Raw genomic sequence first — 19224 nt, 5'->3', positions numbered from 1 at the left:
TTGATTAGTAGAATTTACTAGAAAAACCATTGGGACATGGGGTTTGCTTTGTGGAAAGATGTTTAAATTAAAGATTCAATTTCCTTCTTTAGTCTTTAATAAACTATTTCAGATTTTATGTATTTTTCAAGCAGTCTATTTCTCCTACCTTTTCAGATTTATTATCATAAAATTGATTATAATAGCCTCTTGCTATCTGTAGGATCTATTATAATAGCTTCTTTTCAATCCTGATATTGATAATGTGGGCCTTCATCTGTATTTCTTAATCAGTCTTATTGGCAGTTTATCACTGATACTAGTTATTCTTATTTTGTTTTGTTTTAAGTAGGCTCTACACCCAACACGGGGCTTGAACTCACGACCCCAAGATCAAGAGTTGCATGCTCCACTCACTGAACCAGCCAGGTGCCTCTGTTTTGTTTTGGCTTTGTTTTCTTCCTGGAGTACAGAATTTGGCTTTGTTGATTTTTTTCCAGTTGTGTATTTGTTTTCTGTTGCATTAATTTTTGCTCATATCTTCATTATTTCCTTCCTTCTTGGGCCACCAAACTGTGGCCTATGGGCCAAATCTGACCAACAGCCTGTTTTTTGTTATTGTTGTTGTTTTGTTTTGTTTTGTTTCAGCCCACCAACTAAGATTTTTTTTTTAACTCTTAAGGGGTTGTGGGAAAAAAAATACTATTTGGCTCTTTCCAGAAAAAGTTTCCTGACCCTTGTTGTACTTCCTTGGAGGTAATTTGCATATTTTTCTAAGTTCCTTTCATGGATGGGTGGCTCATTGAATTTCTTTCTTTCTTGTCAAATACACGTGTTAAGGCTACGAAGTTTCTATAAACATTGTCTTAGCCACATCCCATAAGTTTTGAGGGTCATATTTTCATTTTAATTCAGTTCAAAATTTTTTCTAGTTTTCATTGTGGCTTCTTCTTTGCCCTATGCATTATGTACAACTGCATTTCTTAATTTCCAAACCTGAGGATTTTCTAGTTGTTTTTCTAGTTGATTACATTTAATTTTTTTTAACATTTATTCGTTTTTGAGAAAGAGAACATAGCATGAGCAGGGGAGGGGCAGAGAGAGGGAGATACAGAATCCAAAGCAGGCTCCGGGCTCTTAGCTGTCAGCACAGAGCCCCATGTGGGGCTTGAACTCACTGACCGAGAGATCATGACCTGAGCTGAAGTCAGACCCTCAACCAACTGAGCCGCCCAGGCTCCCCTGTAGCTTATTACATTTTAATTAGAGAACATACTTTGCATGAGTCAATCCTTAGGAATTTGAGATTTCTTCTGTGGCTCAATACATAGGTGTTTCTGTGAATGTTCTGAATATACCTGACAAGGACACATGCTCAGGTCAAGTTCTTTAGCGGTCATGTCATCTATTCCTCCTCTGTTGGCACTGATTCTGTTCCCTTGTAGCAGGTACCGAGCAAGGTATGCTAAAATCTATCCCTATGACTGAAGAGTGTCTCTTTCTCCTTTATCATTCTGTCAGAGTTTTCTGTATATAATTTAAAGCTATGTTATTAGTTACATATATCTTAGAATTTGTATATTTTTTCTAGTGAACTGAAACTTTTATCAATTTGTCATGACTCTGTAGTAATGTTTTTGTCTTAAAGTCTGCCTTATGTGATATTAATGTAGCTATGCCTATATTAAGTACTAAATACTAAAATATTAATCAGCATTCTTTTGCTCAGTATTTGCATGGTACACATTTTCTCATTCTTTGGTTTTCATATTTTCCATGACCAAATTTTAGAGGTGTTTCTTTTGTTTTTAATTTATTTGAGAGAGAGAGAGAGAGAGAGAGAGCACACGCACAAGATCATGACCTGAGCCGAAATCAAGAGTCAGATGCTTAAGTGACTGAGCCACCCAGGCGTCCCTAGATGTGTTTCTTATAAAAAGCATATAGCTTTTTTTGTATTGTTATTTTTTTCAGAGCACGAGCACGTGTTATTTATTTAGAGCACGAGTGAGGGAGTGGCAGAGAGAGAGGGAGGGAGAGAATCCCAAGCAGGCTCCACGCTCAGCATGGAGCCAATGCAGGGCTCAATCCTGTATCCTTCTTTTAAATTTTTCATCTGTTTTGATAGCCTTTCTCTTTTAACTAGAAAGGTTAACCCATTTACACTAATTAGATTTGTTTTTACTGTTTTATTTTGTGGTTTCTGTGTTTTCCTGTTTGTACAAAATTTCTTATTTGTAATCTCATCCCCTGCTTTCTTCTGAGTTGGGTTTGCTGCATCTCTTCAGGTCTAACCTCTACTCCTTTGGAAGTTGTGTCGCACATTCCTGTTCTTTTAGTGAGTCCTTTCTCCACGTTACCTCCTTAACCTCGTCAGTATCTGTGTGCTTCTCCCAAAGTAATGCAAAGACGTTAGAATGCTTTCGACCTAATTACCTCTCCCCACTTTAAATGCTAATACCATATAGTATTTTACTTCCCTCTTGATTTTCTAAATCCCATCAGGTAAACATTATTGATAGTATTTTTATACCGTAATTTTCTTTTTTTTGTACCATAATTTTCTTAAAGCTTCACTTACGTTAAATATTTTTTGAGTTTATTATTGCTTTTAGCATCTTATAAGTTCATTCTGGGATTATTTTCATTCTTTTTGTGGCTTATTGACTTACAGTTACTGTATCTTCAAGTATTGCCTCTCCGTTGTCCCTGTTTTTCTTCTGGGGCCCCGAGTGTATGTATTTTAGATTTCCCGTCTGTCTTGCGTGTTTCTTGAATTCTCTTGGATATTTTTCATCTCTTTGTACTGAATTCTAGTAATTTCTTTCAGAATTTCTTTTTGAAGTCTCTCTTCAATTGTGCCTAACCTGCTGTGTGACTCATATTTTGAGTTCAAATTTCATTTATTTAATTTCTAAAGGAATATTTGTATTTCACAGTCTTTATTATTATATAAGAAGACAGACAGTGCTTACCTCGGCAGCACATACCCTCAAATTGGAATGATGTAGAGAAGATCAGCCCAGCCCTGTGCAAGGGTGATATGCACATTCATGAAGTATTCCATATTTCACTTTCCTTTTCTAACGTTTATGGGTGGAGACATAGGGTCTGACAAGTGACTTAGCTAATTGAGGGTGTTTCTGGTTTCAAACCCTACCCCCAATTCTTCCTCCTCCTCCTCCAAAACAAAAAACAAAAGGTATGCAATGAAAAATCTCCTTTGTGCCACTGTCTTGTTTGCTATTTTCCTATCACCTGTATCCTTTCAGAGAATTTTCTGGATATTCAAGAAAACATGCATATATAATCTATTTTTTTTTTTTAATTTTTTTTTTTCAACATTTTTAATTTATTTTTGGGACAGAGAGAGACAGAGCATGAACGGGGGAGGGGCAGAGAGAGAGGGAGACACAGAATCGGAAACAGGCTCCAGGCTCCGAGCCATCAGCCCAGAGCCTGACGCGGGGCTCGAACTCACGGACCGTGAGATCGTGACCTGGCTGAAGTCGGACGCTTAACCGACTGCGCCACCCAGGCGCCCCTATAACCTATTTTTTGATGGACACAGTAGCATTCTTACACTCTGTTCTATCCATTGATTTTCCTCTTACGAATGTATCTTGGATATCACTCAGCCATAAAAGTAATGAAGTCTTGCCATTTGCAATGACATGCATACAGCCAGAGTATTATGCTAAGCAAAATAAGTCAGTCTGAGAAAGACAAATACCTGAGAAAGACAAATTTCATCTATGATCAAATCATATGTAGAATTTAAGAAAGAAAAAAAAAAGAGCAAAGGGGAAAAAAGGGAGAGAGGCATACCAAGAAACAGGCTGTTAACTCTAGAGAACACACTGATGGTGACAGAGGACAGGAGAGTGGGGATGGGGGAAATAAGTGACGGGGATTAAGGAGTGCACTTGTGATAAGCATCGGGTGATTAAAATAAAACCTTTAAATTTTTTTAAAAATTAAAAAGTATAGCTTGGTGATTTTTTTTTTTTTTTACGTTAGTACAAACACTATAGCTATGACCCAGCAATTCCACTTCTAGGAATTTAGCCAATAGTTGCTCTTTTTAAAAAAAAATTTTTAAATGTTCATTTATTTTTGAGAGACAGAGAGAGACAGTGTGAGCAGGGGAGGGGCAGAGAGAGAGGGGGACACAGAATCCCAAGCAGGCTCCAGGCTCTGAGCTGTCAGCATAAAACCCGACCTGGGGCTCGAACTCACAAACCATGAGATCATGGCCTATGCTGAAGTTGAAAGCTTAACCTACTGAGCTACCCAGGCACCCTGCCAATAGTTGCTCTTAAGGACAGTATTGGGACAGCAGCAGTGTTTGAATAGGGACTATATAGTACCTGTTGTTTTGGTAGATGGTGCCCTCCTGTGAAGGGCAATTTTGGTTACAGAAATGCTTACACGTGTAAAAAGGACATATGTGCATGGTTGGTGAGTGAAAATTATTTGTGAAAGATTGGAATTAACCTTAATGTGCGTTAACAGAGACATGGTTAAATAAATTATTTTACATCCATTCAATGGAATGGTTCGTTTTTGTCAAAAAGAATCAGATAGTTCCCTGCTTTTATTACATAATAGTATTATATCAATACCAAATTTGCTGAAGCACTGTGGTTATACAAAAGATTAATGTTTATTTACTTTTGAGAGACAGAGAGAGAGCGAGCACGAGCAGGGAAGGGGCAGAGACAGATGGAGACACAGATTCCAAAGCAGGCTCCAGGCTCTGAGCTGTCAGCACAGAGCCCGACGCAGCTGGATCTCACAAACCGTGAGATCATGACCTGAGCCAAAAACCGACTGAGCCACCCAGGCGCCCCAAGAATGTTATTTTTCTTAGGAGATACACACTGAAATATTTTGAAGTGAAGGTTCCTGATTACCGCAACTTCCCTTCAGATGGTTTGGGAAAATATATATATGCACGTACCCATACACACAGAAAAAGTTTATTTACAGAATCTCTTATATAAACTCATGTGTTTGTTGTTTCTCGTGCTCTTTATTTCTTCCCGTGGTTTTGAGTTCCAACCTGTTGTCATTACCTGACTCTAGTATAGTGCCGTTCTCTACTCCTGGGCTACTATCATCGAGTATGTTAGATCTTTCTACTTTATAGGCCCCAAAATAAGTTTTATGATTATTGTTTCATGCCACTGTCTGTTAACCCAGTTAAAAGAAGAAAAGAGAAAATTCTGTACTTCTGTCGTCTTTTATATTTACCTACATGATTCTCTTTACCCGCACCCTCAGTTCTTTGTAGAGTTGGTGCTACCACGTGCTGTCACGTCCTCTCGGCCCGCATAAGGCTGTTCCGTGAGTCTTTGTTTCTCCGGGAATGTTTCTATTTTGCCTCCACTTTTGCAGTACAGCTGTGCTGCATGTAGAATTCTCGTTGGACAGATTTGTTTCTTTCAGCATTTTGAATATGTAATTCTACTACCTTCTGGCCTTCCGTTTGCCATGAGTAGTAGTTGGCTGTTAATCTCATTGTGATTCTCTTGTACATAAAGAGCTGGTTTTCTCTCACTGTGTTCAAGGTGTCCCCCTTGCCTTTGATTTTCAGCAGTTTGGGACGTGTCTTGGTCTTGATGTGTTTGTATTTAGCATACTTGAATTTCGAGGCACTTTGGTGGACTCGTTCCTGAGATCAACGTGCAGTATTTCTGGCTGCTCTTCTTCTTTGTCCGCTGCTTACCGTGCCTGGCACTGCGATCCCTGTGCCCTAGAGGGACAGGCTTTTTATATGCTCGATCCAAATCAAGTTAGTCCCCTTTGGCAGCAAAGCCGGTAGTCTTCATGGCCCGCCCTGCCCTAGTAGAACACCTGCTGATTGGGCCAGTGAGGGGCTTGGGAACACCTCAAGCTAAAATGCCACAGACTCGTGCTGTTCTTATGTGATGTCCAGGAGTTTTTCTTGAATAAGTGCTTTCCAGTTGTTGTGTGGTTTTGATGACTTTGAAGAGTCTCAAAATAGTTGTTGTGGGTTTTTTTAAAAAATAAGTTTGTACAGTTTTATCATTGCTTTTTGGGGAATGGCTTTGCTGAGCTCTTCCCTCAAACAATTTAATAGTCCTACCTTCCTCTGATTGTTAATACTTTAGGATTTTTGCATTGATAATCACAAGTGATATTGACCTGTAATTTTCTGATTTGCTTCATCTTTATCAGGTCGAGCTACCAAAGTTATACTTGCCCCCTAAAAAGAATTAGAAATATGTTTTTATTTTTGCATCCTTCAGAACAATTTGTGTAGCATTGGTCTTTGAAAGTTTGGTAAAATTCTCTGTGGAAATCATGGAGTCCTGGTGCTTTTGGGAGGTAGCTCCATGGTCATTTTCTCTTTTATTCTATGGTGACTTATATGTGTAATATTTCTATTTCTATTTGGGTCACTTATGGTATATTTTATTTTTCTAGGAAATTATCCAGTTCAGTTAGATTTTAAAATGTGTAGAAATTGGTGCAGAATTGTCTCTTGTGTTTCTTTTAATTTCCTCTGCTTCAACGATAATTTCCTCCTTTTTAGTTCTTATTCTGTATACTTAGGCACTGCTCCTTTATTGATTACATTGGCTAGTCGGTTGCCTTTTGGTAACTTTTTTCCCCAGAAAACAAAGATTTTGAATTTTTAAAAAATATTTTAAGTACTCTCTGCACCCAGCATGGGGTTGAACTCACAACCCTGAGATCAAGATTCACCACTCCACCGACCGAGCTGGCCGGGCATCCCAAAGATTTTGATTCTTTAAAATTGTCTACTCTCTTTCTGCACTCTATTACTTTCTGCTTTTATCCCTATTTTGTAAATTATTTTGGTTTTCTCTGTTGTACTTTTTCTAGGTTTGAACTGGGTATTTGATTTGTTTTCATTCTGTCATTTTATCAATATAGCTGTTGTAATAGAATTTACCATTTTGGGTAGAATTGACCAGGTACTTGGCGGGCCCTTTCAGCATGTAGCATCAGGTGTTACTGTATTTGTGGACTTGTTCTTGGATTATAATTTTTAATTTTGGCACTATACCGCTGTTTTGTTTTCCTTCTTCAAGGAATCTAATAATAAATGTGTACACTGCATCTTCTTGGCCTGTCTTCTAGTTCAGCCATTTTTTTCTGTGATTCTCTTTCTTTCCTTTTTAGTCTGTCAGTTGTTTTCTGGCATTTCTTTAATGGCACGTAATAAATTTTCAGTTGAATCTCTTCTTCCCTGGGAATCTTGTAACTTAGACTTCATTTCTGAGGTTGGTTTTATCTTTTCCTTCACTTTCTTTCCCAAGTACAAGCATGCAATTTCTATTTCTATTTTTGTCATCCATTTCTGTCCTTTGTTTTAAAGCGAAGTGTTAGGGGGTGCCTGGGTGGTGTAGTTGGTTGAACATCGGACTCTTGATTTTGGCTCAGGTCGTGATTCCAGGGTCGTGGGATCGGGCCCCATGTCAGGCTCCATGCTGAGCGGAGCCTGCTTAAGATTCTGTCTCTCTCTCCCCCTGCCCTTCTCCCTCACTAGCGCATGCACACACACTCTGTCTCTCTAAACAAATCAAAAACTTAAAAAAATAAAAATAAATAAAGTGTTGGAAATAAAACTGATATCTAATATTAGAGGAATACTCAAATTATGGTCCATCTGTAGAATGAAACACAATGCCAGTGATGAAAAGAATGAAGAAACTCTGTATAGTGTTTCTCTGCCCTGATCTCCAAGGTATTAAGTGAAAAAAAACAAGTTGCAGAACAGTGAGTATGATATGCTACCATTTGTGTTAAAAAGGAATATATAAAGAAGTGTGTGTGTCTGTGCGCGTATGTGTGTGTAGACATATATGTGTATACAGATGGTCCCTGACTTATGATGGTTCAATTTAGGATTTTTCAGCTTTATGATGGTGCAAAAGCAATGTGCAGTCAGTAGAAACTGTACTTAGAATTTTGAGTCTGGGTCTTTGTCAGGCTGCTGGTATGTGGTACGATCCTCTTGTGCAGCTGGGCAGCAGCAGTCAAGAGGCTAAACAACCAATACACTTACAGCTGTGGAGTTTTTCACTTTCGGTACAGTATTCAATAAATTACACAGAATAACCAACCCTTTATTAGCAAATAGGCTTCTGTGTTGGCCGACTTTGCCCAGCTGTAGGCGACTGTTCGTGTTCTGAGCATGTCAAAGACAGGCTAGGCTAAGCTGTAATGTTCAGTAGGTTAGGTGTAGTAAACACTTTTTGATTTAGGATATTTTCAATTTAGGGTGGCTTTATCAGGACATAAGCAATAAAGGAAGTCGAGAAAGATCTGCATAGGATGCATAACCTTAATTCCACTAATCTCCCTTCCACCTTCCTGAGCTGGGAATTATTTTTCACTTGAAGATGACGGGGACTCTTCAGTTTATTTTCCTGAGGCAACCGGACTTCATGCCTCCATGCTCTGGAACAGACAGCACTTCCCTGGCCCCCACTGGCTGAGAGCACTTATTGGACTTCTCCCATTACTCTGTGGTCACTCATCTTCCTGCTCTTTGAATACTGGGCATTGTTTATAGTTTTATAATTAAGCTTCTCTCAACACTTACAACTTAGATAAACCCATGCAGTCTTCTGGATGTGACTGCCATCTCTGAGCTGCTAATTCCCCAAATCATATCTCATTTGAGTCGAGGCCCATTTATCTTGTTGCCCTGCCCTCTGGACATGTCTTCTTTCCATCCGACAATTCTTCTAAATTTTTATGTCACACTGTCACGTCCATCTGACAAGTTTCTAATCCTGGATTAATCCAAACTTTCCTCTTTCTCCAAGCCCGTACCCAGGTGGCTGACCACCACTACAGGAAATCCTGGTCACCAGTTCGGGATCACAGGTCTCCGGCGTGCCCTTGGTGCTGCTCCGCGGTGCCCTCGCTCGCCCGTTCCTCCCACCCACCCGCTCATCACAAGGGATCTTTTACACCTTCTCTCTTCAAACCCCTAGCTCTGTGTCCACCATCTGTCCTTGCCGAAGATTCATGTGGTCTATGCGGCAAGCGTTTGTTAACTCTCCGCTATATCTGTTCCTAATTCACAGATGGCACTCAAGCCATCATACAGAAACTTGGAAATCTGCTCTGATTTCCACCTGTTGGGGACTGTGTTCTGATGGCCCAACTACCTTGAATAGTGAGCCTTGCGCGTAGAAACCGTGTCACACGCCTCTTCCCTCTGGAGCGGAGCAAAGGGCCCCGAGGTGCACAGGGACTCGGACCCTAGTTTCAATTGATACTGCCTTGCATTTCTCACCACCCTGGCTTGTTTCTTACAGCTGATGTAGAAGGCCAATCCTTAAAACACCGAGACAAGCGGCTTAGTTTAAATTTGGTAAGTTTGGCACTAGAATTCCTTTAAGCCTCGATTTTACCACAAGTTGCTTGACCAATATATGCTCCCTTGAAGTCTTTTGAGACTCAGCACTGAATCTCTGAGGACCCTTTCAGTCTTCCCTAAGGCTTCAACTTGTCTGAGAACGATTGCACTTCGTGTCCTATAAGGACCCTTCCAGTTCTAATACTCAGACACTTGTCTGCCTCGGGGTGTGGGACTTAAGGCGTCACACTACACTGAGAGTGTTTGCGGAAATGCATAACCCTCTATCTTCTAGCAGCAAATCCAGGAGTGTCCTCACCTGCCTCATACAATAGGAGCAGGGGCAGAGCCCAAGTTAGAGGCTTACCTGACTTTCTTAAGGAAGTTCAAAGTTATTCTCGGATACTTACAACCCCTGTGCACGGCCTTGGCCGTGCTTCCCGACCTGCACCTGTTCTCTTGCAGCCATGCGGGTTCTCCCCGGTGTACCCCACAGCTTCAGCCAGTGCCGAAGATGGCTACGTGCCCATGGGCCCACAGGTGGCCACCTCTGCTCTTAGAACCCACTGCGGCCATGATGACTACATCCCCATGAGCCCCGGGAGCATCTCAAGCCCACTGCCTGAGCTACCTGCAGACATGGAGCCTCCCCCAGTGAATAGAGATCTCAAGCCTCAGAGGAAACGTAAGCCACGTGAGCGGACCTGCTGTGCAGGGGAGGGGAGAAAGGTCCTAGAGGCCGTGTGCAGAAGTTTCCTTCTTGACCGTCTCTGGGAAGAAAGCACTGGAGGAGCCGTCCCAGAGGCCTGGGAGGTGTAGGGGTGAGGAGCGATGGCTGGGATTGAACAGGAAGGGCTGGCAGACCTTGCTGCCCCAGACTGAGGAAAGGAGTCACGGGACTTAGGGCACTGTGGCCCTGCAAATGCAGCCTACAATGCCAAGTTCATTCCAGAGGGTCCATCTTTGTCTGCTTCCCTAACAAAGGCCTTTGCCACCCCAGACCGAGGAAAGTAGTCAAGAATGACTTTTCATCCGAATTTGGTGAATGTCAGACCTGGTCGTATGCAGCTGATCACCCACTACCCTGTGCGTGCCCATCCACAGAGGTGTCCAGGAGCAAGGAGTCTGGATCCTATGGGCACAGAGCTCCTTGAAGCTTCTGTGTTACTCCCAGGCAGCTCCTCTGGGCTGCAAACAGCACGGACAGAGAGGGAGAAAGAGGAAGAGGGAAGGAAAAGCAGGTCAAAGTAATGTGCTTACTTTTTTCTCCCCCACTGCCACCTGCCTAGTAGGTCTGGTGACTCCCAGGAGCTCCCAGAATCTGGTCTGTTCCCACCTCTGTTTGCTCTTTGGAAATACTACCACTTCAGGTAGCCACGCCCCAACCTGGTCATTAAGTCCCCCTCCCATGCCTGGTCCTTCCAGCCTCACCCCTTCACTGGGCAGGGGGCGGGGGGGGGGGTGGGTGTGAAGATGAGGAAGCAGGTTCCTCAGTGGGTGGGAGGAGCACAGGTGAAAAGCAGCTGGAAGAAGGAGGATTATGAAGTCAGTACCACACAGGAGAGCAAATCCTGTCTTATGAGGTTCAGAGGAAATAATCCTTCATTCTGCTCAGAAATGGTTTCACAAGGACCTGTAACTCTGAGGTAGATGTTGTTTCGTTTAATTAATTTTCTATAGCAATGCTATCCAACAGAAATTTTATGTGACAGAAATGTAGCTATTGAACCCTTGAAAAGTGGCCAGTGCAAGCGAAGAACTGAATTTTTATTGACTATATTCCCCATGCTGAATTTTAAATTTTATTTAATATTAATATAAATTTAAATAGCCACATGTGACTGGTGGCTACCATATTGGACAGCATGGCTCATAGGACCTGGCGATCAGGCATGAACATGTCGTCTGGACTTAGGGTTCTGGAGCCAGTGGGTGGGTGTCCAGGTGGACCCCTGGGCCAAGGGTTCAGGCTCTGACAGGTGTGGCTGCAGGGATAGACCCTGGGGCCCAATGGGGAGAGGGCAGGTGGAGAAGCCAGGAGGTGGCTGGTCGGTGAGGCTGATGCCAGGGAGTTATGGCCAGCAGGAGAGATCTTCACACCAGAGACTATGTGACCGTGACTCATATGTCCTTTCCAGCTCAGCAGCTTGCCCAGGTCAGAGGCTCCTGGGAAAGTGAGGAGTAGGAGTCACTGTCCTGGGTTCTGATGATACGGAGGGGGCTTAAACAGTTTCCACCCATGCAGTCTAGTGGAGGAAACAAAGCAACCTGGTCAAGGCCATGGTAGAGGGATACATGCATGCCCATGATGTCTGGAGGCCAAAGAAGGCCTTTTTAAGCAGGGGACATTGACCTGAGATCTGAAGGTGACTAACCAGGCAGAGAGATGGGGAGGAATGTTCTAGGTAGAAAGACTATCAAGTAGACAATGGATGGGAGGTGGGGATAGAACCTGGGTGATCATCTCTGCCTGTAATAAGAAAGGTAAAATTTCCATTTTGGACACACCAAGTGTAAGGTAGATGTTTGGATCCCATAAGGTCAGAGACTTTCATCTGCTTTGCTCACACTGTGCCTCCAACACCTAGAACCATGCCTGATGTGCAGTGAGGTCTCAAATGCACACTGACTAAATGTATTGCCCCATTGCTACCTCTAGCTGTAATGTGAGCAGTGAGGAAGGAGAAGGGTAGGTCCGCAAAACTCCCCCTCATTGTCAGTACTGCTCGTTAGTAAATCTGGATTTGATGTGCTAAGTGGGATGTCTTCATTTTAGTCTCTGGATTCCATCCTTTCACTCCTGAGCACTTACCATACTGGATATTGTGTCTTCTCTCACAGCACGGCCACCCCCGCTGGACCTGAGCCACCTGTCCACCATCCGGGAACACACGTCTCTAACCAGGACCCGCACTGTGCCTTGGTACATCTTTGATTGCTCAAATGGACCTCAGCCAGCACAGGCGCTCCCAATTTTTGTGATGCATCTTTGATGAAATGTAGTTGAGGCCCACCTGGTCTAGTTTAAGTCAAAGGGGGATGGGGTTTGTTGTTACCATGAGCCAGAAGTATTGTGTAGATCACAAAGGAAGGAATATAACTGAATGTCCCAGGATGCTGGAGTCAGGAACTAGCTGTTGGGAACCCAGGGAACTCTCCCTCTCATGCGTTTGCTTCTCTCTCCGCATTTGCTCTTCTGTCTCTCTCTGGAGAGCTCTTGTCAGTGTGGCACATGCCTTATGGCCAAGGAGAGCTGTACCAGGCCTTGTGAGCTTACTTACATGCTACGAGTCCAGTACCAACAGAGACCGGCTCTTTTCCGACCCCAACTCACATTTCCGGGGAGAGGGAATTATACCGCCCCAGCCTGAGTGGAATCACCTGTGGCCCAGGGGGAGGAGCCAGCGGAACCGATGTGGCTTCCAGAAGCCCAACTTCGTGAACAGAATAGGAGAAGGGAGTTCTCAGAGAAAGAGATGGTTCATGGACCTGGCAGACAAAGCCCAAAATGTATCTGCACTCTCTCATCTCACCTGTTAGAGGTTGTATTTTCAGAGTCTGGAGCCTGGCCCGAGAGTTTCCCGGTTCACTCAGAATGCCACAGGATACAAACACTTAGCAAGGCAGAACTCTGCAGTGAGCTCTCTTTCCATTCATGCTGCACAGAGACACAGCCTGTGTTTTTGACTCGGGAGGAGGGTGAAAATTAATTTGCAGTCTTGTTCTGATTCCATCAGAGGGATGCCCACAGGTTATTACTTTTGCTGGCTACTCTGAAGGGAAGCAAGAGAATCACAAAGGAGCATGTTAGTTTTGTTTGTGTTTTTTTTTTTTTCCCCTAAGTGATATGATGCCTTGGTCTGTTTCTAGAAAGCTCGTGACCTGTGCCCCTTGAGAGTTGGGAGCCATTTGCCTCAGCATGGGACAGAACCTGGGCAGTCTCTTCTGCTTCAGGGACTGCTGTGGCCAGAAGGAAATTGTATCTGGAAGGGGGGCGGGGACCTCGTCAGTTCCTGGCTGGCTTTCAGAGCAGCTGTAAGACATTGCTTTGACCTCATCTATATTTTTGTTCTTAGCAATCGAACCAGATTTCTCTCTCCAGAAAGAAATGGTATTAATTCTGCAAGATTTTTTGCCAATTCTGTTTCCAGAGAAGAGGAAGAAAGCTACATCCACATGGTAATCCTCTGTTTCACACTCCTCATATGTTTCACCCCAATCTGTATTCTTACGAGTTCATTATAAAGGAAGCACGTACTTCAGAAAGCCCCATGCAATCTTAAACCAATCACTTGAATGTAATCCCAGGTTACTGGCAACAAATCAGTTGGGGCTGGTTTTCTTCCCTGCAATAGTCATCTCCTCATACCATTTCGAGGCCACGGTACTTCAAGGGTATCCAGGGTTGGGGCATGTGTAATGGGAAGATGGAAATGTCAGCAAGACTGTGATATCCAACTTGATGTCAATGACTTTGTTAAAAAATGTTTTAATGTTTATTTATTTTTGAGAGAGAGACAGAGCTCAAGCCAGGGAGGGGCAGAGAGAGAGGGAGACACAGAATCCGAAGCAGGCTCCAGGCTCTGAGCCGTCAGCACAGAGCCCGACGCGGGGCTCGAACCCACAAACCGTGAGATCATGACACGAGCTGAAGTCGGACACTCGACTGACTGAGCCCCCCAGGCGCCCCTGATCTAATGACTTTGTAGCTCTCTGGATGTTCAGAGTCTAAGCTGTGGAAACTCACCTCTGTATTCCTTTCTAGCAGACCCCTGGTGGCCTGGCCCCGATTGCCTCTGAATATCTCTGAAAGATGAATCAGAGTCCCATTGGGAGGAAGTACAGTGTCCTGGACTGTGAATGTGTCTCAGTCTCTGGAGACTCAGATTATAGGGTCTTTGTGTAGACCTGAGTAGACAGAGACCTGCCATCTCTATCCTTTCATTCATTCATTCACTCATCTCTCCCTCTTGCCCTCTGTTGTTACTTCTATTAGGAGGCACGTGAGCCAGAGAGGGTCTCCGTGAGGCCTGTGAAATAGTGAAAAGAGATCTTAGAAAAACAATGTTCGGGGCACCGTGACTATATGTACTTTTGAGAAGACAGTTCTGGCCCTCCTATGCATGAGGTTAATAGGAAGTAAAAATCTAAGAACCATAATCTCCAGGGAAGAAGTAATTAAATGCTTCATTTTGCCTTTCTATTTGATAAAACTTGTGCTGTTAAGTTCACTTAACCATATGCAGATGGAAAGTGACTCATACAAATCTGCTGTGGTCTTCCCAATGTTTTTCACACTTAGTAATGGCCCTTGGGAAACTTGTAGAAGAAAACACTCTTCTAAAGGATACTGACCAGCTGTGCTCTGTCTCCAGAGAACAGAAAAGGGAAGTGAATCTATAACCTCATAGAAGCAAGCGCAGAGCCATTCCAGACACCAGTTCGTCCCTGATCTTTGAGGTTATGACAAAGAACAGTGTTTCATTTACGACCCTTGCTTGCCTAAGTGTATGATCGTTACTTAGTGACTATCTGGGCATTACTAGGCAGTATGACACTGTAATGAAGAGCCCAGAACAGCTGCCGAGGGAGGTGGCTGTGGGGAGGCACCACATCAGTATGTTTAAGACCCTTCCCACTCCATTCCATCGTGCTTCTTCAACTGTGGTAAGACCATAATTTCAGATGACTTTGATTTGCATTATTTCACTTCTTCCACATAACAGTTCTACAGGACTCCTAGGGTTTGATTTTGATTTTGCACATAATCGTATGTGTTAATTTTTTTCTCTTTGAGAACAAGTTCTGATCTGAATGTAAAAATTTACATCAGGGGCTGAAATACAAAGTTTGTTTTATTAACATTGTGCATCCTTTGTTAGTCTCTTTAAATATTTGTGAAATTATAGAAAACTTAGAAGGATTAACCTAATGTCAACTTAGGTGATCTCTTTCTTACAGGTTTTTCAAATTCTTTAATTTCAATAGTTTTGTAAGGCTTTTTTTTTCTTTTTTTGAGAGAGAGAGCACAAGCAAGGGAGGGGCAGAGAGCAAGGGAGAGAGAGAATCCCAAGCAGGCTCTGCGCCATCAGCGCAGAGGCCAGTGTGGGGCTTGAACCCATGAACCGTGAGATCAGGAGCTGAGCTGAGATCAAGAGTCGCATGCTTAACCAATTGAGCCACCCAGACCCCCCTGTAAGGCTTTTTATAGTAGAATTATAGACTCCTAAATCTCACATTAAATGTTTCATTATGGACTTATAAGACTTTTAGTTTTAGATTATCTTACAGTGGCATTGACTTTCTCTCAGTGTTCAGTTTTATGAATTTTAATATATGTTATATGTCATATATAAATTAATCAAATATGAACAGGTAACAAATATATGTTATATATAAAGTCATAAAATATGAATTTTAACACATGTTCTATAATTTTTATATATATGGATATTAACATATATATTCAACATATATGTAACCACTGCCACAATCAGGACACAGGACAAGTTCAAGATACTCCGTCATGCTACTTCTGTAGTCACACCCTCCCACAACCCTAATCTCTGGCAACGACTGATGTGTTCTTCATCACTCTAGTTTTGTCTCTCGAAGAATGCCACAGAAGCTGAATCATATAGTACACCATCTTTTGAGACCGGTTTCCTTCACTCAGCATAATGTCTTTGAGATTCACCCAAATCATAACGTGTGTCAGGAGTTCTTTCTGTTTTATTGCTGTGTAGTACTCAAGCATATGGATGTGCCCCACTTTGTCCACTTACCCACTGAAGGACATTTGGATAGTTTCAAGGTTTTTGACATTTATGAATAGAATTGTTGTAAACATTCTTTTTTTTAAAGTAACCTCCATGCCCAACATGGGCTTGAATTCACGACCCCAAGATCAAGCGTTGCATGCTCTACCCACTGAGCCGGCCAGACGCTACACAAAAATTCTTTTACAAATTTTGTTTTTTGATTTTTTTTTTACTATGGTAAAATATACATTCACATAAAATTTACCATTTTAACCACTTTTAGATGTAGAATTCAGCAGCGTTAAGCTATGTTCACAATGTTGTGCAACCATCACCACGATCTGTTTCCAGAACTTTTGCATCATCCCACACAGAATCTCTGTACCCATTAAACATTAACTCCCTAATCCGTGTCTACAAAGCCCCTGGTAACCTCTGTTCTACTTTCTGTCTTTGTGGATTTGCCTCTTCTAGGTGCCTCATAGAAGTGCAATCATATGATGGTTGTTCTTTTGTGTCTGCCTTCTTTCATTTATCTGTGTCTTCAGGTTTCATCCCTATTGTAGCATGTATCAGCATTTCATTCCGTTTTTAAAAATTGTTTTAAAAAACATTTTTTTCAATGTTTATTTTTGAGAGACACAGAGACTGAGCATGAGTAGGGAAGGGCAAAGAGAGAGGGAGACACAGAATTCAAAGCAGGATCCAGGCTCTGAGCTGTCAGCACAGAGCCTGACGTGGGGCTCGAACCCATGCACCGTGAGATCATGACCTGAGCCGAAGTCGGGCGCTTAACCGACTGAGCCACCCAGGCGCCCCTAAAAATTGTTTTAAGTTTGTTTATTTAGTTTGAGGGAGAACGAGCAAGCAGAGGAGGGGCAGAGAGAGAGATGGATAGAGAATCCCAAGCAGGCTCTGTGCTGTCAGTGCAGAGCCTGACATGGGGCTCGAACTCACGAACCATGAGATTGTGACTTAAGTTGAAATCAAGAAATCAAGAGTCAGACACTTAACCGACTGAACCACCCAGGTGCCCCTCATTCCTTTTTTAGGGCGAATACTCCATTGTATAGAGAGACCACAGTGTGTTTATCCATTCATCTGCTGATGGACATCAGTTTTGGTAGTGTACATGTTTCTAGGAATTTGTCCATTTCTTTCAGATTGCCCATTTTATTGGCATATAATTGCACATAATATTCTCTTATTATTGTTTTTATTTCTGCTGTGTTGGTTGTGATCTCTTTCATTCTTGATTTTATTTGGGTCCTTTCCTTTTTCTTTTTGATCAAACTGGCCAGTGGTTTTGATCAAACTGGCTAATTTTGTTAATTCTTTCAAAGAACCAGCTTCTGGTTTCATTGATCTGTTCTGTTTTTTTTGGTTTTGATAGCATTAATTTCTGCTCCAATCTTTATTATTTCCTGTCTTCTTCTGGTTTTGGGTTTTATTTGCTGTTCCTTTTCCAGCTCCTTAAGGTGTAAGGTTAGGTTGTGTATCTGAGATCTTTCTTCCTTCTTTAGGAAGGCCTGGATTGCTGTATACTTCCCTCTTATGACTGCCTTTGCTGCGTCCCAGAGGTTTTGGGTTGTGGTGTTATCATTTTCATTGACTTCCATATACTTTTTAATTACCTCTTTAACTTCTTGGTTAGCTCATTAATTCTTTCAATGTTTTTTGTTTTTGTTTTTTTTTTTTTATTTATTTTTGGGACAGAGAGAGACAGAGCATGAACGGGGGAGGGGCAGAGAGAGAGGGAGACACAGAATCGGAAACAGGCTCCAGGCTCCGAGCCATCAGCCCAGAGCCTGACGCGGGGCTCGAACTCACGGACTGCGAGATCGTGACCTGGCTGAAGTTGGACGCTTAACCGACTGCGCCACCCAGGCGCCCCGCTCATTAATTCTTTAGTAGGATGTTCTTCAGTCTCCAAGTATTTGTTACCTTTCCAAATTTTTTCTTGTGGTTGGTTTCGAGTTTCATAGCGTTGTGGTCTGAAAATATGCACGGTATGATCTCAATCTTTTTGTACTTAGGGCTGATTTGTGTCCCAGTATATGGTCTATTCTGGAGAACGTTTCATGTGCACTGGAGAAGAATGTATATTCTGCTGCTTTAGGATGAAGTGTTTTCAATATATCTGTTAAGTCCATCTGGTCCAGTGTGTCATTCAAAGCCATTGTTTCCTTGTTGATTTTTTGATTAGATGATCTGTCCATTGCTATGAGTGGGTGTTGAAGTCTCCTACTATTACGGTATTACTATCAATGAGTTTCTTTATGTTTATGATTAATTGATTTATATATTTGGGTGTTCCCACATTTGGCACATAAATGTTTACAATTGTTAGGTCTTCTTGGTCCATAGGCCCCTTCTGCATCTCTTGATAATAGTCTTTATTTTAAAGTCTAGACTGTCTGATATAAGTATGGCTACTCTGGCTTTCTTTTGTTGACCATTAGCATGATAGATGGTTCTCTATCCCCTTACTTTCAATCTGAAAGTGTCTTTAGGTCTAAAATGGGTCTCTTGTAAACAGCATATAGATGGATCTTGTTTTCTTATCCATTCTGTTACCGTATGTCTTTTGATTGGAGAATTGAGTCCATTGACTCTTAGAGTGAGTACTGAAAGATATGAATTTATTGCCATTATGATGCTTGTAGTGTTGGAGTTTCTGGTGGTATTCTCTGGTCCTTTCTAATCATTGTTGCTTTTGGTTTTATATATATATATATATATATATATATATATATATATATATATATATATATATATATATATTTAATCTTTTCTCCCCTCAGAGAGTCCCCCTTAAAATTTCTTGCAGGGCTGGTTCAGTGGTCACAAACTCCTTTAATTTTTGTTTGTCTGGGAAACTTATTATGTCTCCTTCTATTTTGAATGACAGCCTTGCTGGATAAAGAATTCTTGGCTGCATATTTTTCTGATTCAGCACATTGGATATATCCTACCACTCCTTTCTGGCCTGCCAAGTTTCTGTGGATAGGTCTGCTGCAAACCTGATCTGTCTTCCCTTGTAGGTTAGGGACTTTTTTTTCCTTTGCTGCTTTCATGATTCTCTCCTTGCCTGAGAATTTTGTGAATTTGACTATG

At 42.1% G+C, this 19224-nt stretch overlaps 1 protein-coding gene and 1 non-coding gene across 4 annotated transcripts in view; both read left to right on the top strand.

Moving 5' to 3' along the window:
* GAB3 (GRB2 associated binding protein 3) overlaps positions 1-19224 on the top strand; it is an 80693-nt gene that overhangs the window by 48088 nt on the left and 13381 nt on the right. For 2 of the 3 annotated variants that reach the window (XM_058714483.1, XM_058714485.1), the window contains exons 5-8: positions 9306-9361; positions 9812-10040; positions 12188-12269; positions 13423-13525. In XM_058714483.1, the coding sequence (XP_058570466.1) occupies positions 9306-9361; positions 9812-10040; positions 12188-12269; positions 13423-13525 (470 nt within the window). The remainder of the gene's footprint in view (positions 1-9305; positions 9362-9811; positions 10041-12187; positions 12270-13422; positions 13526-19224) is intronic. The other variant, XM_058714484.1, reaches the window with a different exon arrangement.
* On the top strand, positions 2947-3052 carry LOC131503300 (U6 spliceosomal RNA). The gene has a single exon (XR_009257398.1). It is a non-coding gene; the product is annotated as a U6 spliceosomal RNA (small nuclear RNA).

The sequence above is a fragment of the Neofelis nebulosa genome, chromosome X, assembly GCF_028018385.1.
Source record: "Neofelis nebulosa isolate mNeoNeb1 chromosome X, mNeoNeb1.pri, whole genome shotgun sequence".
NCBI classification, from domain to species: Eukaryota; Metazoa; Chordata; class Mammalia; order Carnivora; family Felidae; genus Neofelis; species Neofelis nebulosa.
This window is presented reverse-complemented; position numbering and strand designations above follow the sequence as displayed.